At 53.3% G+C, this 25,843-nt stretch overlaps 1 protein-coding gene across 6 annotated transcripts in view; it reads right to left on the bottom strand.

Annotated features, from left to right (window-relative positions):
* The window catches only part of SZT2 (SZT2 subunit of KICSTOR complex), a 69,835-nt gene that overhangs the window by 14,400 nt on the left and 29,592 nt on the right, over positions 1–25,843 (bottom strand). For 5 of the 6 annotated variants that reach the window (XR_013519969.1, XR_013519970.1, XM_078331437.1 and 2 more), the window contains exons 16-71: positions 25,606–25,821; positions 25,171–25,249; positions 24,827–24,921; positions 24,392–24,560; positions 24,084–24,198; positions 23,882–23,995; positions 23,494–23,664; positions 23,223–23,317; positions 22,849–22,972; positions 22,583–22,747; positions 22,298–22,502; positions 21,912–22,027; positions 21,545–21,791; positions 20,196–20,337; positions 19,939–20,031; positions 19,718–19,796; positions 19,323–19,616; positions 19,024–19,165; positions 18,740–18,847; positions 18,589–18,652; positions 18,210–18,395; positions 17,671–17,838; positions 17,507–17,594; positions 17,310–17,381; positions 16,919–17,120; positions 15,688–15,787; positions 14,846–14,975; positions 12,903–13,055; positions 12,715–12,817; positions 12,522–12,627; positions 12,321–12,432; positions 11,413–11,531; positions 11,137–11,301; positions 10,789–10,873; positions 10,463–10,627; positions 10,182–10,349; positions 9,657–9,790; positions 8,854–9,020; positions 8,635–8,732; positions 8,418–8,550; positions 8,106–8,236; positions 7,880–7,980; positions 7,630–7,806; positions 7,161–7,428; positions 6,980–7,059; positions 6,769–6,894; positions 6,449–6,648; positions 4,306–4,396; positions 4,030–4,110; positions 3,873–3,947; positions 3,121–3,334; positions 2,590–2,743; positions 2,316–2,438; positions 1,801–2,206; positions 1,557–1,673; positions 126–194 (exon numbers count right to left, since the gene is read on the bottom strand). Coding sequence is in view for 4 of the 6 variants with exons in the window: in XM_078331437.1 (XP_078187563.1) it covers positions 126–194; positions 1,557–1,673; positions 1,801–2,206; positions 2,316–2,438; positions 2,590–2,743; positions 3,121–3,334; positions 3,873–3,947; positions 4,030–4,110; positions 4,306–4,396; positions 6,449–6,648; positions 6,769–6,894; positions 6,980–7,059; positions 7,161–7,428; positions 7,630–7,806; positions 7,880–7,980; positions 8,106–8,236; positions 8,418–8,550; positions 8,635–8,732; positions 8,854–9,020; positions 9,657–9,790; positions 10,182–10,349; positions 10,463–10,627; positions 10,789–10,873; positions 11,137–11,301; positions 11,413–11,531; positions 12,321–12,432; positions 12,522–12,627; positions 12,715–12,817; positions 12,903–13,055; positions 14,846–14,975; positions 15,688–15,787; positions 16,919–17,120; positions 17,310–17,381; positions 17,507–17,594; positions 17,671–17,838; positions 18,210–18,395; positions 18,589–18,652; positions 18,740–18,847; positions 19,024–19,165; positions 19,323–19,616; positions 19,718–19,796; positions 19,939–20,031; positions 20,196–20,337; positions 21,545–21,791; positions 21,912–22,027; positions 22,298–22,502; positions 22,583–22,747; positions 22,849–22,972; positions 23,223–23,317; positions 23,494–23,664; positions 23,882–23,995; positions 24,084–24,198; positions 24,392–24,560; positions 24,827–24,921; positions 25,171–25,249; positions 25,606–25,821 (7,900 nt within the window). In the remaining 2 variants the exon portion in view is untranslated. The remainder of the gene's footprint in view (positions 1–125; positions 195–1,556; positions 1,674–1,800; positions 2,207–2,315; positions 2,439–2,589; positions 2,744–3,120; positions 3,335–3,872; positions 3,948–4,029; positions 4,111–4,305; positions 4,397–6,448; positions 6,649–6,768; positions 6,895–6,979; positions 7,060–7,160; positions 7,429–7,629; positions 7,807–7,879; positions 7,981–8,105; positions 8,237–8,417; positions 8,551–8,634; positions 8,733–8,853; positions 9,021–9,656; positions 9,791–10,181; positions 10,350–10,462; positions 10,628–10,788; positions 10,874–11,136; positions 11,302–11,412; positions 11,532–12,320; positions 12,433–12,521; positions 12,628–12,714; positions 12,818–12,902; positions 13,056–14,845; positions 14,976–15,687; positions 15,788–16,918; positions 17,121–17,309; positions 17,382–17,506; positions 17,595–17,670; positions 17,839–18,209; positions 18,396–18,588; positions 18,653–18,739; positions 18,848–19,023; positions 19,166–19,322; positions 19,617–19,717; positions 19,797–19,938; positions 20,032–20,195; positions 20,338–21,544; positions 21,792–21,911; positions 22,028–22,297; positions 22,503–22,582; positions 22,748–22,848; positions 22,973–23,222; positions 23,318–23,493; positions 23,665–23,881; positions 23,996–24,083; positions 24,199–24,391; positions 24,561–24,826; positions 24,922–25,170; positions 25,250–25,605; positions 25,822–25,843) is intronic. The other variant, XM_078331440.1, reaches the window with a different exon arrangement.

The raw sequence follows: 25,843 nt of genomic DNA, 5'->3' as shown, positions 1-25,843 counted from the left end.
CATGGGTGGGGACAGGAAGCAGGGCTCAGAAAGGGTGGGCACCCCAACCTCAACAGGCTCTGAGGTAGAGCATTTGGGGTATGGCCTCCCACTAGGCTGAAACAAAGCCCCCCACTTGTTCTCACCGTCTTTCCTAAGTGGGAGTCCAGAAACACTAGCACAAAGCAGTCAGTGAACTTCTGATTCAGCACAACCTGCAGCAAAAGATGAGCAGTGGACTGAGGTCTGTCTCCCCCTGAGGTGGCGAAGGGAGGATGCGGAGAGGCCTACTTCCATCTCTACCCCTCACCCCGCCTGTACCCCAAGGTCACATAGGACTGTGTCTCCAAATTGAGCCTCTATCCTCATCCTTGCTGGCTTGCTGGTCAGCCTGTCTGAGCTGTGTCAGAATGAGGGGTAATAGTTGATCCTGGAGGCCCCACACAGAGCCTGGCACACTGAAGCCAATCAACGGAGAGCACTGTACCCCTGGCACAACCTCCTTGTCTCCTGTCCTGGGTCTCCTCTCTGACCGCCCCTGGGATTGTCCTGTCCCCTTATGTCTGTCAGCTCCCTAATGCTGCACTTGGTAACCCATACTGGGATGATTTGCTCTCCTAAGGCTTCAGTTACCGCCTGTTCAGAGCTGCTGCCTAGGACTCTCCTGAGCTGGAATCCTGATGCCCACAGGCCTTGCAGACCGTGAAGGGCCTTATAGACTTCAGACTCAGCTTGCCCCAGGCTGAACTCATTACCCTTCCCTGAAACCCACTCCTGCTCCAGCCTTCCCACTGCCCACAGGTGCACCCCCCTTTATTCACAACCTAGTGCAGCCTCATTCTAACTGGCATAGGCTTCTCTGGGAGACCCTTCCTGCACTCTGAAATGAATCCTCTGCACAAGCACTGGGCTGTAGGACCCCTCACCTGGCTCCAACTCCTACTTTTTTACTTGAAATCTTCTCTCGAATGCCTCCTTTCTTGAACCTCAGCTCTGGCCAGGCCCATCTCTGCAGGTTCCTTAATGCCCCATGCTAGGGCCCACCACCATAGCTCTCTTCTCTCTACCTGTCCTTTACAGCAGTGCTTTCACACTTCAGTGTGCACACAAATCACCTGGGGAGACTGTTTGCCTGCAGATCCCAAGTCAGCAGTCTGGAGTGTGGCTGGAGAGCTTGCATTTCAGCAAGCTCCCAGGTGCTGTGGCTGCTGGTCTGTGGACCACACTTTGAATAACAAGGCTTCAAAGCCCAAGGGTCCTTTCTGGGGCTCCAGCCTCTGACACCAACCACTGATGAAGTTCTGAGAGCTCCTTGGGTTGTGAGTTCCAGAGCCTGGCCCTCGGGATCTCAAGCCAAGGTTTGTGTTCTTGGTGAGTTTCTGAGGGCAGAGCTGCTGAGAATCACATGCTGTGGCTTGATGCCCAGTACTCGAAGGGTTTTACATGTTTCTGTGTAGTCCTGTTCTGTCTAGGCCTCCCTCCAGAGCACAGCTTGTTTGGTCAGGCTGAGGGGTGCATCTGTCAGGTGAGGGTTTCTGCTGTGTTTCCCTTTTCAGAGGAAAGTCAAGGGGACTTACCAGGTACTGAGTTCCCAAGTCTGGACTTTGGAAATGGCGACAGCTCTGGGGGAAGCGGCTTAGAAGAACTTTAATCAGGCTCTGGTACCAGGAGACCGTCATGGATAGGAAACAGTCCTGGGGGAGGAGCCACAGGCCTGAGTCTGCTGTTCCACTCACCTCAGATTCTTGTGCCCTCTGTCCTGGGTGCCAGTGGAATTCCTGGCATCTATCCCAGCTCTTTCTGGAGTCCACAGTCCCTTACCAGCTGGGGGTCGATGTCCCCAATGGATTTGGCATGGACTGCTTCTAGGAGCTCCTCCAGCTCTGCCAGGGCCAGGCGCCCCCCTAACCGTAGTCGATCAGGCCCTGGTGGCTCCAGCAAGAAGAGGCGCTTCCAGAGGGTGTCCCGACGGCAGTGCCCTCCAGCCAGCCGTACCAGCTGAGCCAGCCGTGCCCGTGCCATGCCCACCTCTGCAGCCAGTGGTGGGAACAGAGGAGCCGGTCCAGGGGCTAGAACAAGCCCTGGGCCCTCCCCAGGACTGCCAGCTGAACTCCCAGGAGCCTCTGGCTCAGGGGGCAGTCTGGGTGGCTTCCGGAAGCGGCGCATGTCGGTAGTGAGCCTGGGGAAGAGCTCTCGCTGGCTGGTGAGCACCACGAAGAACTGTAGCCTGGGGTAGGGAGTAGGGCAGGAGAGTGGCGGTCACAGCAAGAGACACACAGGGCAGGGTGGGAGGCACACTGGGAAATGGGCATGTTCGAGATAGGGGAACTGCTGACCGCAGAATGTGCCGCTCGGCCTCTCCTTGCTCCTCAAAGGGTGCAGCACAGTGACAGACAAGCAAAGACACATCAAAGTCATCCTGGTGGCGAAGTCCCTCAGAGTCCAGGTAGGAGCCAGAGCTGTGTAGGACAGGTTGGGGAGATGTCAACTGGAGTTCTAATGAAACAAACCTCACCCCTTCTGCCCCAAAAAAACATGGGTCTCTCTGCTCAAGTGTGCCCCAACCGCAGCTCCTGCAGCATGCGTGCTGGATGCCCCTCCCAGCCTTACCTATGCCAGGCCGACACCAGGGCATACTCATTGTGTTCTGGGCCCCCTGGCCGGGCCATTCGCAGTGGCTTCATGTGGTAAGAGCTGGCATGGTCAGCCACGTAGTTGTACAGCTGGTGGGCAGCAATGAGTGGTGTGGGGAGCTCCAATGTCCCTGAGGGGTAAGTAATAGACAGTGGACACTAAGCCTAGAACGGACACACTGATCTGGTGGGGCACAGGAATGGGAGTCTCTAAGGCTCTGACTGGCAGGCAGAGTGAGTCTGCTTTCCTTGGGAGCTCCTGCATTCCTGTGGAACACTGAGATGGGACAAAAGTGACTCAGAACAGAGAGCAGGGACAGGTAACATGGGGTCCCAACTCTGGTGAGAGACAGACACAGGACAGAAACATGGGGACATGGTATGTGTGACATGAGGTGATTAACAACATGGACCCACGTGTCCAGGGAGGTAGTCCCACCAGCCCTGACCTGGAGCCACCTGTGGCCTGTTCTTTTTTGGGTTCACTGGCTTGCCCTTGGGCACCCACCTTGGTAAATGTGATTGCGGCCAAAGTGGGGTCCATCAGGGTGGTGGGCCAGGAAGTGTCGCAGGAAGGTGGTGAGATGGTAGCCATGCCGCAGCACTAGGTGGGCACCCAGCACGTGCTGGTGCACGAGGCGCAGGTGGAAGTCATAGCTGAACGAGTGCACGTGCATCAGGTCCCGCACCTTGTCACACTCCTCTGTGAACAGCATGGATAGCTGGGGAGGCAGCAGCAGGAGACAGTGTTAGGGTGTGGCTGCACTGGCTGCCCAATACACATTTTCCTTCTTCCCTGGGAAGAAGCGCAAGATTTCCCCTGTTGCTATGGCCCAGTGGAACACCCTCTGCCAGAATGGTTTCTGTAGGAAGGCCTCCCCATTCTAGCCTCCATTTTCCATACCATATTATAACTCTTTCCATGAAACTAGGGTCATTTTGAGAGACTGGGCCATTTTGCTGTATCCCAGATTCCACTAGGGTCTGCCACAGACTCTAGATAACCACAGGCCAGCCCAGGCACTGTGCTGCCTCAGGGCTACAGCTAAACATGCTTTGGATGACCGACAGTGTCAGCCTGGTAGTGAGGGCAGTCACGGCACTGGAATAAGCACTGACCTAGCCAGGCCACAGCACTGGATCAGTCACTGGGCCAGCCTGCCCGCTGCATTACTCTACTGCCCAGCAGATAAGACATGGAGCCATGCTGCCCACAGGACACTGGGGTACAATGACTATGCCCACACCTCAGCCACATACCTGTGAGTTGACAGCCTGCCCCATTGGGATTCGGGAACATTCCAGGGCAAACTGTTTGACACAGAAGTAACAGCCCTGAAGGAAGAGTGAAGATGAGATCAGGAGGGTGAGAGGCTGGTGCATCTGACTCTCTCCACTCAGTGTTCTTCCTGCTTACCTGGAACACCAGTTCCATGAGGATGATGCCCCCGGGGAGTGCCCGCTGCAGGTGATAAGTGGTTACTGGAGAGCTCGTGCTCTGAAAAAAGGAAAAAGGGGGCAAGAGTTAGGGGCTCACCAACCTCAAGTCAGTAGGGTGGAAGTTCCTTAGGTCCCTGACTTTAATGGGGTCAGTCTGGGACCAGTGACCTCAGTACATCACTCAGGGTCAATGACCTCAGGCCTTGGGGAAGTAATTCCGCATCAGTAACTTTACCATTGTATGACGAGTTACCTTGGGGCTCCCATCAGTCTTGATTTTAGGGCAGGAGAAGGAGCCTCGACCCTCTGTTCCAAGGATAGCCATGGCCCGAGGCCGGCTGGTGCTGTAGAAAAGGAGGGATAAGAGGATGAGGCAGGCCAGTGGTGTGCAGTCATAGTGATCAGACTCAGAATCCATTTTACATGGAATCATTTTGCAGGGGAGGAAACAGGCTCACAAAGGTGCCACTGTGAGTGGGAAGGCTGGGCCTAGAGTCCAGGTCTAGACTGCAGGGCCAAGCTCTCTCCACAGCAGCTGCCGCTTCAAGGGAGGCAAAAACAGTGCTCAGTGGGGAGGTGGAGACTAAGCCTCCCTCTGCAACTGAGAGGGTACGTGCTGGGCAGGAGAGAGGAGGAGGAGGGTGATGCATGCCTACGATTTGATTAGGAAAATTCAAGGAGATGCTTGATGCCTGGTTAAGTACTTTCCTCTGAGAGGGAAAAGCTGCTGTCTTTTGATTGGGGGATGGCAGTTCTAGGCTTTTAGAGGCCAGTTATTCTTCACAGCTTAGTACAGAGCCTGGGGGAGAAGGGAAGCAGGGGAGGGACTGGGAAGAAAGGACAGAACAGAAGGGGTTGGGGGGGACCCATTCACACCAAGGGGCCATAAACTGCCAGAATTCTTGCTGGGGGTCAGAGTCTCCGTTGGGAAAAATGTCTCATTTAAACCTCAAGGAAACTGGGACAAGACTTAGTGATTGTTGACGGTTAAAGACTGGTGGGAAGGGAAGGCCTGGCTTTAAATTTTGCTGTAGAAACTTTTTTTTTTTTAAACCCAGTGTCTTGTTTTAAAAAGGAATTCAGATTTGTGGAGAAAAACATAACTGATGGCCAGTGTGCAAACTAAAGTCCTTTAGAGAAGCTCCTATAGCTGGGAATAATGGGCTGTCAAGGCAGCAAATGGGGCAGCTCCTCCCCAGGGTAGGAGGGGCCAGCCTGGCCTCTGAGATGGGCTCACAGGAGGGGCAGGCATGCCTTTTCTTTCTAATGCCTGAAAGAGAGTGAAGCCTGGGGAGTGGAGAGGTGGTCACAGAAACACCAGGGAGTTGGAATTGGCTTTCTGGACTACTGGCTTTAAAAGATTCTAACTGAAAATAGAGGGGAGGAGAACATGCCTTGATAAACTCACAAATCTGGAGACAATAAAAGTAGCCGTAAGTGAACAGCTCATTTTTTGCATACAGCCACTGGGATAAGACAGGGAACACAAAATCTGGAGAGGAACACAGAGCAGGGGCCACAAACACGGGAATTTTGAGATTTGACGGTGGATGGAAAGGGGGCTGCAGAGTTGTCCCTGACCTCAGGGAAGATGGTGGTGGTGACAGAGGGGCTGCCTACTTCCCAAGACTCAGACCTGTCAGTACTGGCCAGTGGGTGAACATGACCAAGAACAGGTCAAGGATGCATGTAGGCCTAGCACAGAGGTCCTTGCTGAGAAAAAGGACTTCCCTGGGCCAAAACCACATCAAATCTCAGGAGAGGTCAGTGGATGATCAGCACAGGAATCATTAAGGCCCAGATCCAGAGGCTTAGGAGCATGTACAGGATTCACATGTGCAGGCCAGGTTTGATGGCTCACATCTAGCATTTTGGGAGGCTGAGGCAGGCGGATTGCCTGAGTTGAGGAGTTCAAGACCAGCCTAAACACAATAAATTAGCCAGGCAGGGTGGTGTGCACCTGCAATCCCAGCTGCTTAGCAGACTGAGGGACAAGAATTGCTCGAACCCAGGAGGTGGAGGTTGCAGTGAGCTGAGATTGTGCCTCTGCACTCCAGCCTAGGTGACAGAGCAAGACTCTGTCTCCAAAAAAATTCATGTGTGCAGATGTATGCAAGCATGTAAGGGTACAAGATGTGTGTGGCATGAGCTTTGTGAGAATGGACATAGTTCTGTGTATGAGTGTCATGAGTTCCACAAAGCGTACAAGGTTGGCAGGACACATGTGGGCTGTGTGAAAGTGTCTAAGACCCTCACACATGTGTGAGCCCAGTGGGATGAACATGCATAGGCCCAGCCTGAGTTGTTAACACAGGACCTTGTAAAGAGAGGAAGGGCCCATGAGGCCTCACTTGCAGTGCAAGAGAAGACAGAAGGGAAAGCAGGGATGGGCTCACCTGCGGGTGGGTGAGGGGGGCCGCAGTGGTACCAGCACAAAACCTATGCTCTGCAGATATTGCACATATTGCTGCAGGAAAGCCAAGCTCAGCTCCTTCAGCCAAGGCTCTTCACGGGCTCCCGGGGGCGACACATCCAAGGATTCACAGCTTGCGGGGGCCTCTCGGCTCCCAGACCCTGACTCAGGGCGATGGCGACGCTGTGAGAGTAAAGGTCAAGGAAAACTCTCCCCACTGTCAACCATCCCGCTGGGGATGGAGGAGAGGGGTTCACTGTGGGGCAAGCAAAGTTCTCCTAGAAGTCTGGGAGTCAGCCTCACCTGCCCCTCAGGGGGTCCAGAGGTCTCTGGGGGCCCATGCAGCCAGGCAGCTGGGTCAAACAGGAGGGCTGTTGCACAATAATGCACCAGGCGGGATGACTGCTTCAGGGTCTCCAGCTCCCCAGCCTGGGGAAACAGGGTATTGAGCATGGAGCAGTGACGGGGCAGGGTCACAGGTCCTCGTGGAAGATGGCAAGCTTGGGTTACTCACACTGATGGGCATACTGGCGGGGGTAGAACGCTGCTGCCAGGTTACGAACAGGTTTTCCATCTTCATCTGGCGCTCCAACTCTGAGGGTTGAAGGCATTAGAAGTAGCCCCAGGCACTGTCACCCACTTCCTCCCAGATTCCACAGATTTCCTGTTCCCACTGCCTGGCCCAGTACCCTCACCTCTGCGCTCTGCCATCTTGATCTCTAGGAACTGTTGTCCATGGTAGGTGACAGGATCAGGAGGTCTGGGCACAGGACCAAGTGTGGAGCTGGGGCGGGCAGCTGTGATATCCCTTAGGGCCTCGTCAAAGGGGAATGTGTCCAGGGGAAGGGGACCCCCACTACGAGAGGACCCACTCAGCCGGCCCTGCTCACGGCTCAGTGGGGGACTGGCACTCCGGATGAGGGTCTCCACTTCCATGGTTGGCAGCAGGAATGGGTTTGGTTCCTGAGAGATGGAGCATCGCAATGGGTTCAGAGCCTTTGCCCTCGGACCCTCTCTCTCATCCCATGGCTTTCTCTTTCAGACTCTCCCTCCCCACTACCTCTACCCTCAGTCTGTCCCAACTCTCTTGGCTTCTGATCTGGTATTTCCTTGAACTGACCCCTCAGTAGCCAGAACTACAGGAAGAGCCAGAGCAGCAGGCACCTTTTCATCTCGCACGGGGAAGTCCAACTGGCCATAATGGTGGAAGAGTCCAAGCTTCTGGCTGAGTAGGCAGAAGATGAGATGGGCTCGTGCATTCTGCCACTGCACCAGGCGAACCAGTGCTCGGCCCAACGCTGCCCCCAGGTCTGGAGCCCAGTTATAGGTCAGCAACTGTAGCTGGAGATCCAGGGTTAGGGTCAGTGAGATTCTGGAACCCCTCTTCCCACCCAGTCCCTGGCCCCACATCTACCTTCTTGTCCATGACCTCCAGTAGCAAGAGCCTCTGCCGGGGAGCATTTCGCCCTGAGCTCCCATCACCTCCTGGTTCGAAGCGCTGCATGGATTTGGCAGCTACATGGTGGGGGAGGGGCACAATGGGGGCCTGAGAACAGATCCCCCTTGATCCCACCCTCCCCTCTGCAAGGTTGGAGACCCCACCAGTCACTTTTAGCCTACCCCCATGGCCATGCCCTCACCCTGCTGTGTTGGTCTCCTCCACTGTAAGAAGTTCCTTCCCAGAAGCAGCAGGTGCCGCTCAGCTGCGGGGTGGGGAGAGGGGCCCAGCTGCCCAGGAAAACAAGGGCTAAAGATCTCCGGCTCTGAACCCCTATTGAAAGGGAGGGCAGACAGAAAGGCCATCCATGGCACCACTCTCTGGCCTAGCCTTCACCTCCCTGGGCCTCATTTCCACCTCTCCTAGCTCAGCTTCCTCAGGTTTGGCTTCTTATAGGCCCAGCTTTTAGGAAGTCTGGGGAAGTTCTCTTCAATTCTATAGGATCTACACTCACAAATGCTGCTCAAAGAGGCGGACACTGGTGTCTACAGCCATTGAGGTGACCAGTGCGGTGAACTCAGACAGGACGGATGGAAGGAGGAACCGGGACACCATGTGGGTGGAGCTTCTGGACACTGAGGCACAACCTGGGAGGCAGAGCAGTTACTGTGGGGCTGCAGGATGGAGACCAGGCTGTGGTTGAGGGATGGGAGGGGAGGCTGGGGTCTCACCAATCTGAACCATAAACTCCATCCAGCGCTGAGCGATGCAAGCAAACACAGGATGAAGCGTCCCCACCTCACCCTCTTCTAGTTGTGTTGTCCGACGTCTGAAGACAGTGGGAGTAAGAGCCTCACGTCCATACATGACACATGTATGTTTACACAGACCAAGGCCCATTCGTGACTTCACGCCCATCCCCTCCTGGGGCACAACACCGCCACACATACCTTTGTCTCTGGGCTCCGGAATCTGAGCCCGGAGCCCGCTCAGCTCCACCGGGAGTCCGAACACTCTCAGTTTTGTGACGCCTCCGGCCCCGAGTGTCTTCTGGCCGATCCAGGACAATGTCATCAGTTGTTTTGGGGGAACCCAAATCCCCACATTCTGTTTTACTCTGGGGGCAATGCAGTGAATGAGGAAGGGCTACTGGGAAGAGGAATGGTGTAGGATGGAGGCACTATGGAACAGTAGTGAGCTTGAAAGATTCACAGGTCTGGGTTCAGACCCTGGCTTCTGCAGGGGCTGGCTAAAGAGCTTTGGGAAGGTTACTTAACTTTCGTAAGCCTCACCTTCCTCACTGTAAAAGCTCTACTTATCTTGCAAGCTGTTGTGAGAATTCAACAAGAAAAATGGAAGTGAAGGCACATAATAAGTTAAGGCTCCCTCTACATCAGTGAGAACTTGCCACATTCTGCAAATTCTAGTCCAAAAGATAGAGCAGTTTTTGTTTTGTTTTTAAAGAGATAAGAGTGTTTATATGTTGCCCAGGCTGGAGTGCAGTGGCCATTAACAGGCGTGATCACAACACACTGCAGCTGTGAACTCTTGGCCTGAAGCAATCTTCCTGCTTCATCCTTCTGAGGAGCTGCAACTAAAGGTACACGCCATGGTGTCTGGCAGGACAGAACAGTTTTATGTAAAAGGAGATTGTGGCAAGGCCTATAGGGGACTGGGAGACAGGAGGGAGTGTAGGAGGAGCTAGGAGGCAGGCAGGAAGGTAGATGCCCACTTCACCACTTCCTCTCATTACCAGCATATCCCAGAAGCTACGCCGGCCAGCTTTGCTGGGTGGAGTCACAGGCTCCCCAGGGACAGGGGCAGGAGGAAAGGTGCTAGCTCGGCCTGCAGAGCTCTTAGTTTCCAACGATCCGCTCCTGAGACTTCCTGTGGACACCAGACATTACAGATACCTATCACTAACCACCAATCCCCATTCCAGAAAACCAAACCTCAGGACTGTGTGACAGTGACTTGCCACCTACTCTGTCACTGAATGACAGTATATACAACTGACAGTGTGTAGCCATGTGTGTGAGGTGAGCTCCTGATGAAAGAGCCTGCTCTAAGTGGGTGAGCAGCTGCATCCATTCACTGCTGCCAGTGTAGCACCTGGATGATGCACACAAGTTCATGGACAACTGTGCGGAAGTGGTTGTGATGTCTTAGTACTCTGTCATGCTTCCCCTAAACCCCACCTTTGCACCCTCACCTGCCACACTGTCCTGCCTGGATCTGTGACATTCTCGGGACCCCAAGGGCCTCCTGACTTGCATACCTGGGGGTGTGTCCTCTGTACATAGTGAAGCTGGCAGCAGCTGAAGCTCAAAGATGGCATCAGCCAGGGCCTGGCGAGCTGCTCCTCGGAGCTTCTCCTCCAGCTGCACGATACTAATGTTCCCCTTTTCCCACACATCCAGTCGAAGCCGTGGGGCCCCATTCTGAGCTGGAAGGAAGAACAAGGGACACTTAAGGGTGTCCCTAGAGCCCACTCTACCTACCAACCTTACCTCCCACAGCAATAACTGAAGACCTCATCCTCTGACCAAGCTGTCCCACCTGAAGAACTGTCCAGAATGACCGGGCAGCGGATGACCTGGGTCAGTTGCTCAAATTCCTCCTCTCGCAGTAGGTCTGGGGGCCCCGGAGAGGAGGGGGGCCACAACGCCAGTGACAAGGGGGCCCCTCCTTCATCCACAAAGGCTAGAGTGATGCAGGCAACCCCTGGATAGAAATCCATAGGAAGGCTCAGCTCTGGGACTTGCAGACTGCCCCTCCCAAGACCCTCCACTCAGCTGCAAGCCTAGGAAAGGTCCTCTCAGCAACAGGATGACAAAAGGCTTTCCTTCACCTGGTGTGCCACAGGCTTGTGCCCTGCCCCATACCTTTGCCTCCCGTGCCCTGTCCACCAGGCTTGTTATACAAGTAGATGTCCAAGTCAGGGAGGCCACCCTGTGGTGGGAGTGGATGCTGGGGAGAGAACAGCCACAGAGCACTAAGACCAAACAAATGGACAAAACCCTCAGAACTGGGTTCCCACAGTGGGGAAGGTGGCACAGGGAGACATAGGGGCACAAGAGGACACAGGTGGATAATAAAGGTCCCCGGGGGATATGGGTGTATACAGGTCCATGGGCAAAGCTGATTTATAGAGGTATCTGTAGGAGAGTCAGCAAGGGTGTGCATGGGGCAGGAGTACACATGAGTGTGGAGAGAGATGGGTGCAATCTCACTTGGAAGTGGTTCTGGCTGTTGCTATCTGTGTACTTGGGAGAGTGCAGGAAGATGAGCAAGTTCTGCCGCAGGTACCAGGCCAGAGCTGGAAGCCAGGGCCTGCAGGAGGTGGGTAGGGCCAGATGTAGCACCTCTGAGGGGAGACTTCCAGGGGGCTGGATGAACTGCAGAGTGGAAAGAATAGGGCAGAGCTGAATGCAGAAGTTCCAGCCTAGACTGTCCCGGCACCTGTGGCTGAGTCTGGGAAGGATGCTGGTGCCTGGGAGGGAGCTGACCTCCACATCAGCTGGTGTCAGCTTGCAGTTCCGAACAAGCATGACTGTGATGACGTCCAGTGTGGCCTCATCCAGGCGCCGACGCAGAACTCGCACAAGCTCATCCGTGATCTCGGGACCTTGACACAATCATGGTGGGAAGGTGGGGATACTGGTAGAGGATCCAGCTATCCCCAAAGCAGCCTTAACACCCCAAACTCAAACAATCCCCTGTATACCAGAGTCAGTGTTAGGAGTGCCAGCTCTGAAGGTAGGCAGCATTAGGTTCCAACTCTGCCAAGCTACTCGCTATGTGACTGTGGACATAAGTTTTACTCTCAAAACCTCAGTGCCTTCATCCATAAAATGGGAATTATGATAGTATCATCCTCATAGGTTTGTTGCAAGAATTTTACTAGAAGTTATGTAACAGTCTCAGCCCAAGACCAGCACATGTTAACTGAGCCATAAATACTAGCTGGAAAATCCAGTTGCCTACTGGACACCTTGGGTAAGACATCTCAAATAACCATCCTCTTCACCCTGAACCCAGTCTGCCATCAGGCTGGTGGCATCACCAGTTCTCCAGCCACCCCAGCTCCCCTTCCTCAAGCTGCACCTCAATCAACTGCAGTTCCATCCCCTGAACATAGCAGAAGCCAGTCCCTTCCAACACATCTCCCACTTGAGGAAAGCCCCAGCACAGCAGGAACTAGAGGAGGCACAGGGAGGAGTAGGTAGGATGCTCTAAAAGTCCCAGAGGGTTCTGGAGCCTCCACCTCATATTTATGGCTCACTTAACGTGTACCAGGTCTTGGGCTGAGACTGTTATATAATTTCTAATGTAATGTTTGCAAGGTTAGAAGAGAAGGCCCAGAGGGTTCTGGAGCCTCACATGGCCACTCCCCTACCGCCTTCTCAGACCTTACCTGCCTGCCCAACACCATGGACCAGCAGCTGGATATGTCTGTCCACTTGGCCCACAGGACGAGCAGCATCTGAACTGCGGCTGGAGACCATGTCTAAGGGAGAACGAGGACCCTACAGGGAAAATTAAGGTCAGGGCTCTGGCTCCAGAGAGCAAAGTGCAAGGGGACATGGGGGCATCAGGGAGTGAGAGTGATACATGCCGAGGCTTCCTCAGAGTAGATGGGCTCTTGGCTTCGGGACAGAGCAAGGGAAGGGGGCAGAACATCCCCTTTCCAAGGCCGGTCACTGCAGGATGTCTCCAGGAGCCTGGGAAAGAGCAGCGTATTTTTGGACATGCCTCCTCCCATGCCATCCTTAACTCATGCCCTATCCACCTTCTAGGAGCTCACATACCGAAGATAGTACACAGCCTTCGTTGCTCGCTCCTGATAAACAAACATGTTCTTCCGGTTCACCACAGAGAAGGCATTGAGCACAGAGCGCAGGGCCTGGATTGCTGGGCAAGTAACATGGGCTTAGGAAACTGCCTTTTCCAGATCCTTCCAATGCCCACCTGCCTCCTCATGCTATCACATACATACCCCGAGAGACCCCCATGCTGGGCCCCATTTTGAGGCGTGAATGGACTCGGATCACAGTTCCCCACACAACGTCACAGGAGAAATGGCCAGGGACAAACTGCATTGTGGCTGCCAGGTACCCTCGGGGTGCACAGCTCTCATCAGCAGCATAATCTGGGGAAAAGGGAGCAGTAATTAGAAATGGGACACACCGCCCTCTGCCCTCCACACTTCTCACCTGGGAACTGGCCTACTTATCCTCACTCCCCCAGACTCGTCCCTGACTACTGCAGAGAAATGATCATTTTGGGTAACATGACAGGGCCAGGCAGATGCATGCCCTTAGGAACACAGGTCATAGCACAAGGCTTCCAGAACATTCTCAAGGAGACTTAGGAGCTAAGGAGAGGTATCAAGGCAGGCAAAGCATGAGAAAATCCTCAAGCTCATGCCAAGAGATTCTGACCCTGTCATAATATATGTCAATGGCACTGTAAGCCTGTGTCCTCCAGAGAGTTGCAACAGTAACCTCATTAAGACGAAAGGGTATGGCTGCTTATGCACACCAGTTGCAGGGTAAGATAATCCTGGGTTTTGGAGGACAGAAACGCCAACAAACCCAAAGGGTGGTGTGGCAGTACACAGGAACCCATGGCCACAGTACAATGACTCCTTCGACCCTTTTCAGGTTTCCAGGGAACCTTCCAGTAGATTGAAGTGGCAGTCTGGTTTCTCAGAGAAGCTGCTTTCAAGTGTGAACAGCTCCTGGGGTTTCTGTGTAGAGGCTCTGGAATGGAATGCTGGTTGCTAAGGGTTTCAGGGAAAAATTCTGGAGAGACTAAAATGAGGAAGGGCTGGGTTCTGACTGGTCTTACATCTCAGGCTGCTAGAAGTCATTTTGAAGTAAAAGTGTTCGCCTGTCCCAGCTCATCTTCAATTTGTAGAAGATGCCTTTGAAACCATAGGAGTCCACTAATTATGGGGACTCTGCTTTGATATGGAGGAGAACCCAGGATGTGCTGAGATTCACTCTCCTGGAGATGCCAGAAATGTTTGTCTACAGACTTGCTGAGAATGTTAAAAATAAGGAGTGGTCTCATTTTACTTTTAAACCAGAGGGAGAACTGCAAAGGAATGTTATGGTTCCCCTTTTTCTCTATGTGTTGGGGTGAGAGGTCATCAGGAGTAAGAGAAGGGAGAAGTGTTGAGACTTCAGTTACCATCTTGAGTGGATTACCATGTTTTCTTACCATGATCAGAAATCCCAAAGCAGTCCTGTGGCTGCTTGTCTAGAGGAACAGCCAATCAGAAGGCCAATTCTACTGGCCCCCAGGCTCCTCTTCTCTGGATTTCTCTTACTTGGAACTGGCCTGCTTGTCCTCACTCCCCCAGATACCTCCCCATCTATTCCCCTACCAGGGGAATGGTCATTTTGGGTAATGAGACAGGGCCATGCAGAGGCAGGCCCTTAGGAAGACAGATCATGGCCTGGTGCCCCTTCAATGATCTCTCCTCTCCTGTATTCTTCAACCTCTCCCTCTCCACTGGCTTTTTCCCTGTGGAATATAAACATGCTCAAGGCTCTACTTTATTTTAAAGCTCCTTCCTTGCCCCCATCTTTCTTTAGTTACTGCTGTATCTATTTTCTCTGCCTCTTCACTGCCAAGCTACTTGAAAGAGTACTTATTCTCCGTCCCATCTTATCACCCTCTTTCACTTTTAATTTCATCTGGTTTCTATTCCCATAACTCTACTGAAAGTACTTCCATGAAAATCACTGATGAACTTGCAGCAGCAGCCAAATCCAGTGATCCTTTCCTGTCCTATCCTCCTGGCTCTCTCTCTAGTACTTGGCACTGATGACCAAGTAATGAGGACTCTGCCCTCGGCTTTCACCAAAGTATTCGGTAGAACAAAGGGCAGTAGCATCCCCTTGTGAGGGAGACTCCTGCGTGGGATCTCACCATCACTGGGCAGTGGTGCCCGCTGACGGGAGTGGAAGGGAGTCTCGCTGCGCCACAGATCTTCTTCACTCTCGGCCACCAGAAGAGAGTTACACACGTGGCTGTCATGAAGGTCTTGAAGAAGCAGTCGCTGGGAGAAGGAGCATGAGGTCAGGGAACTGAAGTATCTCCTCCTAAGTGGGTGGTGGTGGTCAGGGGTGATCAAATGCCAGAGAGAATAACCACTATCAGTGGGGATTAGAGGTCAACAAGAACATCAGTCACCACTGAGAGGTCAGAGCTCAGGGCTCTGTGGGTGATTTTCAGTCAAGAAGACTTGCCCCTTTGGTGTCAGAATCTGTTCACCATCTTTTAGATCTCAGCTTAAAAATCACTTCCTCCAAGCAGCTTTCCCTGATACTTCAGATGGTCAGGTCCCTGTTACATGCTTACATAGCAGTTTCTACTGCTCCTTCTAGGATTCTTCACAGTTGTAACTGAAATAAGTTGTGTAATTCAGTTGTTCGATTGTCCCTCATTCTACATAAGCTCCGTGGAATTAGTGTTCCTCTGTCTGGGTCACTAATATATCACTAATGCTAGCATAGTGCAATGACAGGGAATATCTCATGGTTACTGGGATGGTATGAGAGAGTAACCTACTGTTACTGGGGGTGGGCTGTGGAGCACCCCCAAGTTTGTAGGGAGCTGGGGAAGAAACAGCATCCTCCTAACTAGGGGAGTCAAAACACTTCCCGTAATTATTGATTCTGAAATGGACCAATAGCTTCTGAAAGCAAGTTCTTAGAAATTTGTTCCTCATCTGCCCTGTGTCTCAGGGCCTAGAGAGTCCTGCCTCTTACCTGGTTGACCTCCCTACAGATCTCCCCAACTCGCCTCACCAGGAGCTGCTGCAGGTGGCGACACTCAGTGCCCGGCCCCCCATCTTCCCGAATCAGGCTCCTGGGAAGGAAGGATAGATCTGAGCAGAACTGCAATGGGGAGGAGTTATGTTTAACGGCATGATACATATATGCTATGACATAACTGCAGTTTTATATATCACAAAGAGGAGGGAAAGTCATGGAGCTGGGGCCAAGGGAAGCCATGAAAAGGGCACAGACTTGGACAGAGGTGAACCTGGTGGGAAATGGAAAAAGCAGAATTCTCAAGATAGTTCTGGATGCTGAGGCTCCACCAGTTCCCACAAGGCCACCACACTGAGGCTTGTTTATGCTGTGCACCTCTTCTTTCTTCTCAACTCTTTGTCAGAATAGGGGTCTTCCTTCCTTTTCAATCCCACCTTACCCTGCAAATCCCACCCACCCCTGAAATAACAGCAGTAGTGAACAGACACATGAATCCAGCTCTGTCACTTACTAGGGAGCTGGACAAGTATTTAACTTACCTGTGCTTCAGTTTCTTCACCCATATGATAAGGATAATAATAGGCCTTAGGGTTGCTATGTAGGTAAATGAGCAATTCATGTAAGTGCTACAACAGTGCCTACCACATAGTATGCACTTGTTAAATATTAGCTATTATGCCTTCTTTTGTTTTGTTTTGTTTTTTTGGCGACAGTGTCTCACTTTGTCACCCAGGCTGGAGTATAGTGGCATAATCTCGCTCACTACAACCTCCACCTCCCAGGTTCAAGATATTCTTCTGCCTCAGCCTCCCAATTAGCTGGGACTATAGGCGCCTGCCATCATACCCAACTAATTTTTGTATTTTTAATGGAGACGGGGGTTTCACTATGTTGGCCAGGCTGGTCATGAACTCCTGACCTCAGCAGCCTCGGCCTCCCAAAGTGCTGGGATTACAGGTGTGAGCCACTGCGTCCAGCCTTTTTAGGCCTTATTTCTATACATAAACTTCTGAAGCTGCTCTGAACCTTAGATGTTGTTAATGCTCAGCTAGAAGCCAAGATGTGGGAAGTGATCAGGAGCCACCAACCTAAGAATACAAGTTGGATCCCTACCCAAGCTCTCAGTCCCAAGTCTTACTTCTAACAACACTGGAGAGAGGTATTGTGGGAACACAGAGAAGAGGTTAGTGAGAATGTGAGGGTGCAGGCCCTGGCTTCTACTTACCGCGCATGTGCATATACTTCCACACGGTCCTGCAGGACCCGGACAATGAGCCAGAAGTCAGGCAGGCAGGGCCCAGGGAGGCCTGAGAGTGAAGGCTGTGGAGGTGCTGGCCCAGATGGAGTCCGCAGTGTGAAGGGGGCCTTCTCACCAAGGGTGTCAATGGGACCCTCACTGTCTGAGCCACTGCTGCCACCATCATAACCTGTGTCAGATGTGTTGAAGGTCAATCCCATCCAAAGCTGGGCCTGACTCATGTGATCCTCCAGGTGCATCGGGCTTGATGCACCTCATGTTAGTTCCTTCTGATGCCCCCTGCCCAGACCTTTTCCTGTGCAGCCTTAAGCCTACCTCCCAACAGCTTAGAGTCCTTCACCCCTTCCCCCAAGCTTACCTAGCTGGTCTGAGTCCACACTCCCCTGACTGGACATGAGACTTAGTCCCCGGCTGGGCCCAGGCTGACTCCCTGGATAGAGAAGGAAAATGCCTGGAGCCTCTCCCAATCCTGTCTAGGGCCTCCCTCCAAAAATGGAAGCAGGGCCAGGCATCTACTCCTGGCCCTCAGACTTTGCTGCCCAAGTCTTCTCTTACCTCCCTGTGGCAGGCTGGGCAGGCTGATGAGGGGGGCATTCTCAGAATCCTCTGGGGACCCAGGTGCTTGGGGGCTGACTGTCAGGGTCTGAAGAACAGGCAGTCAGGACTGAGGTACAGGCCTCACACACCTGCCACCCCCCTCTATTCCCAGGTAGACTCACCTCCCCTTCGATGCCTTCAGCCTTGTCCTCAGGACTATGCCAAGCCCAGGCTGCTGAAGAAGGCTCCTCATGGGACCCATGTGGCTGTTGGCCAGCTGCCACAAAGAAGAAGCCACTGTCAGGGTCTTCAAGAAGAACATGGCCAGGGAGATGGAGGCAGCGGAACTCCTAGGGAGCAGGAGCCAAGATCACAGTTCAGGCAGGGGCAGCCCTCCTTACAGATGGTGTGCTATGCTTCCTCATAAGATACTCCTAACTACCTGGTGAAGCAGATGCTGGCATCCCCACTGCTGAGGTAAGAAAAGGTTCAGTGACTTGCCTAAGGTTCAACAGGAGCAGTTAACAGGTTGGGAGCTGGGTTTCTTTCCACTGAGTTGGGCTGCCAAGCACAGGGGTGAGGGCAGATGATGTGGTAAGCAGGGAGTCAGGAGGGATAACTCTATGAGCTCAAACTAACAGGAGGCCTTCCAGTCCTGTGCCTGGTGCCCAGGGAAGGACGGGCCCCACGGTGACCCTGCAGTGTTCCGAGGGCAACTCACCTCCTTGAATTGTGTGAGGGAACGCTCTGGCCCAAATACAAAGCTCAGTGGCAGAGTTTGGCGAAGGCAGGTGGAGCGTCCAGGAGAGCTATGGATATGGGCAGCTGCGCGGTGCAGGGCAGGGCTCTGGGGGATGCCCCCTCTTCGAAGTGCCCCCACCATTTCATCTTCCAACAACCAGCGGATCTACAGTCAGACAGAAGGTGACAAAGGGCATCTCCCTTGCTTCCTTGGGCATCCCCTCACTCCAGGGCTAGAAGATACTTTGCCTCACAGACTGAGAGAGGCCTTGCTTCTATCCTAGAACAAAGTGGGGTACCTTATCTCACTTATATGACGGGAAGGGAATCAGTTACAGTGTTGGGAGCAGGGGGCTCACCTCATTCATGGTGGTCTCAATAGCCAGTCTGTGGGGTGTGGCCAAATTGGATAGTCCTGGGTGCCTAATTGTAAGAAAAATTTAGATACTGGTTTCCAGAAAACAAAATTCAAAGGAAGTAATAAACTGTGAGAGGCAGAAAAGGAAGTACCTCTCTTCTTCTGGGAGCGGCAGTGGGGGCCCTAGGCCATCATCTGACCTTAAAGATGATGGCTGCCCTGGGGATCGTGGGAATGAAGCACTGCTTTCAGATGTTGACCTGAACAGGGTGGGAAAAAAAGTCAAAGGTCACGAGCTACTATCCTACCAGGGCCTCCTCCTCACTCCTTTCTTGAACTCCTCAAGGCCTCCTTAGTCCCCAAGTGCTCTAGATTCCCTTAGTGGTCTCCCTACCCTAACAAGGTCCCAATTCCCCCACCAAACTTGCTGCCACACCGGTGGTGCTGAGGGTCCGAGGCCGTGGGAAGCTCCACTTCCAGGGGCAAGGTCAGCACAAAGACATCCAGAGTCACGCTCAGGTCCCTCAAGGGAACTCGGCCTCCAACTGTGGGGCCCTCCAGACTGGAAAGCACCTGGCCTGGGAGAGGGGGAAAGTGAGGGGTTGCTGAGGGTTCTAAGACAAGCACAGATTCCAAGTTCTAAGTGTTAGACATAAGCCCTAGGCTCTCCTCCACTCCAACACAGGCAGGCGGTTCTAGGACCTTTGGCTTCCCCTTGGGCTGCTTCAAACTCACCCAGGCAGGTAGGCAGGCTGCATACAGGTACTGAGCTGTGCTGCCCACGCAGCCGCACGGAGCATGTGAGGTGCAGGAAGAGTGGTGGCAGGTCATGCAGGAGGCTCTCAGGCCCAGTGGGTGAGTCACCCCCCAAGATACTGAAGGAGTCTTCATCAGGATTCACAGTGTCTGCATCCGACAGCGAGGCAGAGTCAAGCCCAGCAGGCCCCAGGTCTGATTCACGGCTCTCCCGATATTCTACCTCTAGCTCTGGGTCGCTCTCAGTGACCACACAGCAGGCAGATGTGTCTCCTAGTAGTGCAAGTCACGTGGTCAGGGGAGAGGCTGGCAGTGGAGGCCCCTGAATCTCGGTGTGCACAGCCTTCCCCACCTTGATCCACTTGCCCACACACCTTCTTCTCCCATGAGCTCAGCCTCTGAAAACTCCAAGTCACTGATTTTTCTGTCTACAGTGTCATGAGGGCCCTCATCCTAGGCAAAAAAAAAGACAACTTGATCTAAGGCAAGACAAGAGCCACATCCAGGCCTCAGGGAACCAAGATTTAAGAGCCTGGGAGGGCCTCTGGGGCTGTGGGTTGAAAGAATGAGAGAGGTTAGGAAGAAAGCCACTCACTTCTCGCCTGCTGGATGGAGGGCAATAGAAGAAGTAGTGGGGATTGGAAGGTACTGTGCGGAAGTGGAGACGACTGATCTCTAGGAACTTCTCCTGTTGTGGGGTTTAGAAGGAGGTAGTAACGTCAGCCACCCCTCAGCAGGACACTACTCCCTACCCTAGAGCAGGACACATGCACACCCCTGACCCAGGAGAGAATCCTGTTCCTCTGCACAGGCAGGACTCTACACCTTTCTACCCTCACCCAAGCTTCCCACCTGAATGATGCTGTGAAGGGCACCATGGGCATCTCCTCTGAGCTGGCAGACATCTGTCAGAGAGATCTCTGGGCCAGGGTCTGGATTGCCAGGGACACAGGTGCTCTGAAACTCAGGCTCGCTTAGGTCCTCAGTCTCTATGCTGAATGGTTGGGGTAAAGGTGTTAAGAACCACCAAGGTCTGAAGTAGCCTGCCTCCCAACTGGGGAGCAGCATAGGAAGCCTTTTTGTCTTTAGGAAGAGTGCCTGGCATAATGGCACGAGTGGTGAAAGAGGCAAGGAGAACCAACCTACACATTTTGGCTCTAACCTCCACATTTCTTTCTTTTTTCTTTTTTTCAAGACAGGGTCTTACTCTGTTGCTGAGGCAGGAGTGTAGTGATGCCATCACTACTTGCCTTCTGAGTAGCTGGGACAACAGGCATGTGTCACCACACCCAGCTAATTTTTTAATTCTTTTGTAGAAACAAGGTCTCCCAGGTTGCTCAGGCTGGTCTTGAACTCCCGAACTCAAGTGATCCTTCCACCTCAGCCTCCCAAAGTATTGGGATTATAGGAGTGAACCACTACACCCTGCCTTAACTTTCACATTTCTTAATGAATAGGGATTTCTATGAAACAGAGAAGTGGTAACTCCCAGTTTTCTGACTTGGATCACTAGGCTGAATGTGATAATCTTTTACAATGAATGGAGAAGAAAGGTGGAAAATCAAGGGTTAGTAGGAAGAAAACGCATTCACTTGGGGGGCATGAAAAGTGGGGATCTAGAGCTCCTAAGAGAGAACTGGGTTGGAGTTCCGATCTAGGAGTCATCAGCATATCCACCCTTCTGGTTCTTCTGTTTCCCCAATGCTAACACACTGCAGATGCTAGACCCTTAGCTGTCTGCCTGCTTGCCTTTCTCCTTCTCTCCTCCCCTTCCTCCCTTCAACAGGGGCCTGTTGAGCCCCTAAGGTAAGCTGGGGACTTAGCAGTGAGCAAAATATGGTTTTAGCTCCCATGAAATTCACAGATTGGCCCTATTCACACAATAGGGCCCTCCCCAACCCCTCAACAGGGCCCTATTGTGTGAATGTCCTTAGAATAAGTCTTTCATGGTTAGCACCTGGGGAGTCCCTATCCCTGACTCAGCTCAGGGGACATGGGGAGAGCCTGGGAGGGAGACTGCTACCTGTGCCAAATGGGAGAAGGAAGGCTGCATGGGAGTCAGGAAGCTGGTGACAAAGCACTACTGCTTCTCAGATGCTTAGGTACTACCTTGCACAGTCATTCCCCTGGACTGGAAGGTCTTTGTTTATAGGGACTTAGTCTGTGTACCCCCTTATCTATCAATCAAGTACAATCCTAACCTGGATTCAGAAGCTAGGATAGCTCGTTCACGAGGCTCACCACCCTCCTCCATGCTGCTGCTGAAGGGTCCAGGGCTGAGAGGACCGGGGCTTGGGGGTGCATGAGGCAAACCCCAAGTGTGGCCACACAGTGCAAGCAGAAATGGGGTGATGTCTACTTCTTGTAGTATCTCCTCACAGGCATCTACTGCTGTCAGCAAATCCTGGGAGGTCACGCTCTGTGCTTGCTGCAAGCTTCGGAACAGCCCTGATGGAAGTGGAAGGGGCCATGAGGCTCAAGCTCTGGAATGGCCTCTCCAGTCCCCACCAGTAATTCCTGTATCTTCCCCAGTTCCCCACTTCTCCCTCCCACAGCCCTCCTACTCACCACGGACATAGCACCGCTGTGCATGCTCCTGCAGCAGGGCACAATGGTTAGCTGCCTCCTTGTACCGGGGCTCCATCCAGGCTGAGGTTGGAGAGGGGTGGTCAAGGAACTGAGTTCTAGGAAGGGGAGGGAAAATGGGAGTTTGACCAACTCCTGTAAGTGATACCTCAGACTCGTTAGCCATCCACACTCCAATGGATCATCTATAGACACATGCCAAGTGGATTCATGACCTAGCAAGTTCAATGGGTTTTCTGAGGGAAACCAAGTAAGGAGCCAGCAGGATGTGGCAGCAACTTTCCTGCCCATGCCCTTTAGTATGTTCTTACTTCTTGGCTGGGAGCCATGGCTGGGGGAGGACACAGGTCAACACTGAAGGCACTAACCGGAAGATGAGGTCTCGGGGCGCCTGTGGAGGCTGCATGCCAACCATCTGCTCCCTCAGTGCTTCCAGTGAACAGCTGTAGATGTAGACAGGACACCGGGTCCGGGGCCCATCTGCACTATCTGTCTGGGAAGGCTGACGCCCCGTGTAAGCCTGTAAGTCTCGACGGAAGGGTGGGCTTAGCTCTCCTTGATTCTGGGCGTTGTCTGTAAAGAAAAGGTATCACGTGGTCTTCCAGCCCTGTTTCCTACTCCCACTCCTGCCCACCTTGAGTCGGCAGCCTCACCACAAGCCAGGGTTACACTGAGGACAGGGACTTGGGACTTTGTTGCTTTGACCCCAGTTTCTCCTAGATCTTTCAGACTGGAAGCCCCACTCCAATCCCCAAACTTAGGCTTTGTCTCCTCTTGAAGGGGTCCCTCCAGGCCACAGGCAGCCAGACGCTGGACATCTGAAGAGGAAGAGATATAAATCAGTGCTGCCTGGTTGGCCAGTGCGGGAGCTCAGGGGTTTATATCTGAGAGGGTTCATGAGGAGGTCAGCAGCTGGCACCTGAGAAGGTAGCTGGGAGAAAAGTCAGAAACACATGTTGGGGGTTGACAAGCCTTGCATAGCAGCGCCACTGAGGGGGCTGCGCAGAGATGAGAGGCTTGAGAGATTCAAGAAGACCTACACTCTGTAAGAGAGAAAAATAAATTAATTAGAGCAATCTATAAGGGAATGTCCAACCCCTGTTCCCCTCCTCCACCCTAGAGCTGACTCATCTTAGGTATAGCTTCAAAGATCCAGGATAATGAAAAAAGATGGCATTCTGTCACTGGCAGATGCCACTTAGTCTCAAAGGCGCTAGAAGGTTGGGGCCTGCAGATGTGGTGCTGGAAGGAGGTCAGTGTGACAAGGGTTCAGGGAAAAGAATCAGTGCTGACCAGGGAAGTAAAAGCTGAGTCTCCTGTGGCCTGGGTGATGCCGACTGCTTGTTCTTTCAGGATCCCATGAACCCCCAGCAGTGGCCCCTCTGCACCTACAATGGGGGTAGAAATGGGTGAAAGAGGGTAGGGCCAGCAGAGAGATGGGACTCTGAGTTGAGGAAAGGAGGAGGAAGGGGAAGGCCAAAACTTAAGAACAGAAATTGCCCTGTGAGGGTGGGGGAAAAGGGCTGGGCCAGGGTCTGGTGTCAGAAACATGTGGGAAACTCACCTGGAATGTGGCAGGTCCGCTGCAGCATCTCACTCAAGAAGGCAGCCTGGTCAACAGGGGTCAGTGGGATCTCCCGGTCACTCAGCTCCTGCCCCAGGCAGCTGTGCAGCAGGCACAGCACCATGTCGTTGGCGGGACAGGACCCCTCGGCGAGAGGGACACCCTCTGGCTCTGCCCGACACACACTCTGCTCAGCACCAAGAGCCTCCTGCTGCCCAGTGCCCCTGGCTCAGCCCTGACCAGCAAGGCCCCTCCTTCAGCCTCATGTGCTCCTCCTGCCCCCACCAGTCATCTGCTCTCTTGCTGACCCATCTGTTTGCTGTTTTCTAATACTCCCAGGCTTGCTGGCCCTTTAGGTATAGGGTAAAAGGGTACAAAGTTCACCTACCTCTGGAAAGCAAAAGGAAGAACATCTGGAGCTGCTGGCACTGTGGCAGCAATCCCATCAGGTCAAAATGGAAAGGGATCTCATGGACACAGGTGTCTCCTCCCTGATCCAATCCTATGAAGGAGGAAAGACAGGAAACAGTGAGACCCAGATTACCCTACCCACTCCCCTGCTCCACCAGTGTGCCGCCTGCCCCACTCACCATCAGAGATCCTTGGCTCTTGGGGCAGAGGGCCCCATTCCTTGCTCTGGCACAGCTGTATCAGGTATTCAAAGCTCAGCATGGAGCCTATGCAGGCAGCATCCCGTGGGTGGAGCTACAGGGAGGAACATCAGAGGTCCGGAGTCAACCCCTTTGAGCCCAGGATACCCTGGGCTCCAGCTCTCCAGGAAGCCCCCAGTCCCAGACATTCAGAGGGACTGGCAAGCCCACAGGCTGTGGAACTCCAAAGGAGATGGCACCCTAACTTAGTGAGAGAGGTGGGGGTATACTGTTCTGAGGACACTCACAGCTTGTGGGATCTCAGAATATGTCAGGTCCTGGAGGTGCTTCCAGCTTCCAGGGCCAGGTCCCACTCGCCCATACTGTGGCTCCACCCACACCTCAGTGACCAGATTGAGCTCTGAGTCTCCCTCCAGAGCCTCCACTTCCACATCATTGTCATCATCTGTTGAGAAGCTAAAGGAGGAAGGGCTGTGAGTCCAATGCACAGCCTCATGGCAGGGAGTGAACCTCATGGAGGGAAGGAGGCAGGCACAGAGGACAGCTACAAGTCACACAAGGACTTCCCAGACCAGTGTCAGCCTGATGAGTCATCTAAACACTGAACCCCCTCCCTGACTTTGGACTCAAGATCATCTCAGGATATGGGAGCCAGACCTCTAGCGGATGGTGGGGAGAAGGGTCACTCTGCAGAGGGAGCTACCATGGAGAGCCAATCTCACCTGTCTTTGGTGGAGGTAGAGTGTGGGGGAAAGAGGATGTACTGGACAACACAGGTGTGTTTCTCTTCAGCTGCAGCCTGCCCTGGTGGTTCATTCTGTGGGCAAAATGGGAGATCTTGGGCAAATCCCAGCCAATGCAGAGATCTGGCCTAGCCTAGCTCTGGCCTCAGAACTTTGGTTCCCTCAACACATTGTCCTATGACTGCAGCCTAAGACCTTACATCCTCTGGCCACATGGTCCCTGTGAGGCAGAGTTTGCAGCAGTTCCAACCCGGCTCAGAGGCGAGTGTCCCTGGGATTATGACAGACCTTGGCAGGGAGGTGTCATGAGGGATGGCACATACCTGAATTGGAAGTTCCAGAACCATGTTGATGATTCCTTCTCCGCTGCAGGCGAAGTGGAATCCTTCAGAAAGTCGGACCCTGAAGCCCCATAAAGACAGGGGGAAGGCCAGGATAAGATGAAGGAAGAAGAGACACTGAGACTACAGGCTCTCCCCCCACACACCCACCTCCCAGTAATCCTCAAGGAGCCAAGTCCACTGGTAGCCCTGCTCAGACTGGCGGTCCCTCAGGGTATAACAAGTCCAATGAGGATGAGAGAGGCCAAAACAAGTTGGGGTATGGGAGGAGACAGGGAAGGCAGTAGCAGGTGCTGCTCTATACTTGAGACTGGGAATTAGAGAGGGAAAATGTGTGCTAGAGGGTTTCTGCTAGTGCCCCAGTCTACACTTGCTCTCTCCTTGCCCCAAGTGGCCTAGCAGGTTTGGATGACATACTCAGTGAGAATGGAGAGAAGGTGGGCAATGGCGCTGAGAGGTAGTGCAGGGGCCAGTCCTGATGGGACACTCCAAAGCCAGCGCTGATGGTAGAGGTAGCGGGACAGCGACGCCAGGCTAGAAGAGGCTGAGCGGCCTGACACCAAAGGCAGTGGGCCTGGTGGCTCCAGTGTCAGCAAGAAGGGTGCCCGATAGTCCAAGGGTAGCTTCTCATACCTAGGAAATGGGACAGTGATCT

The sequence above is a fragment of the Callithrix jacchus genome, chromosome 7 (assembly GCF_049354715.1).
Source record: "Callithrix jacchus isolate 240 chromosome 7, calJac240_pri, whole genome shotgun sequence".
NCBI lineage: Eukaryota > Metazoa > Chordata > Mammalia > Primates > Cebidae > Callithrix > Callithrix jacchus.
Note: the sequence above shows the minus strand (reverse complement) of the source record. Positions and strands in the feature narration are given on the sequence as shown.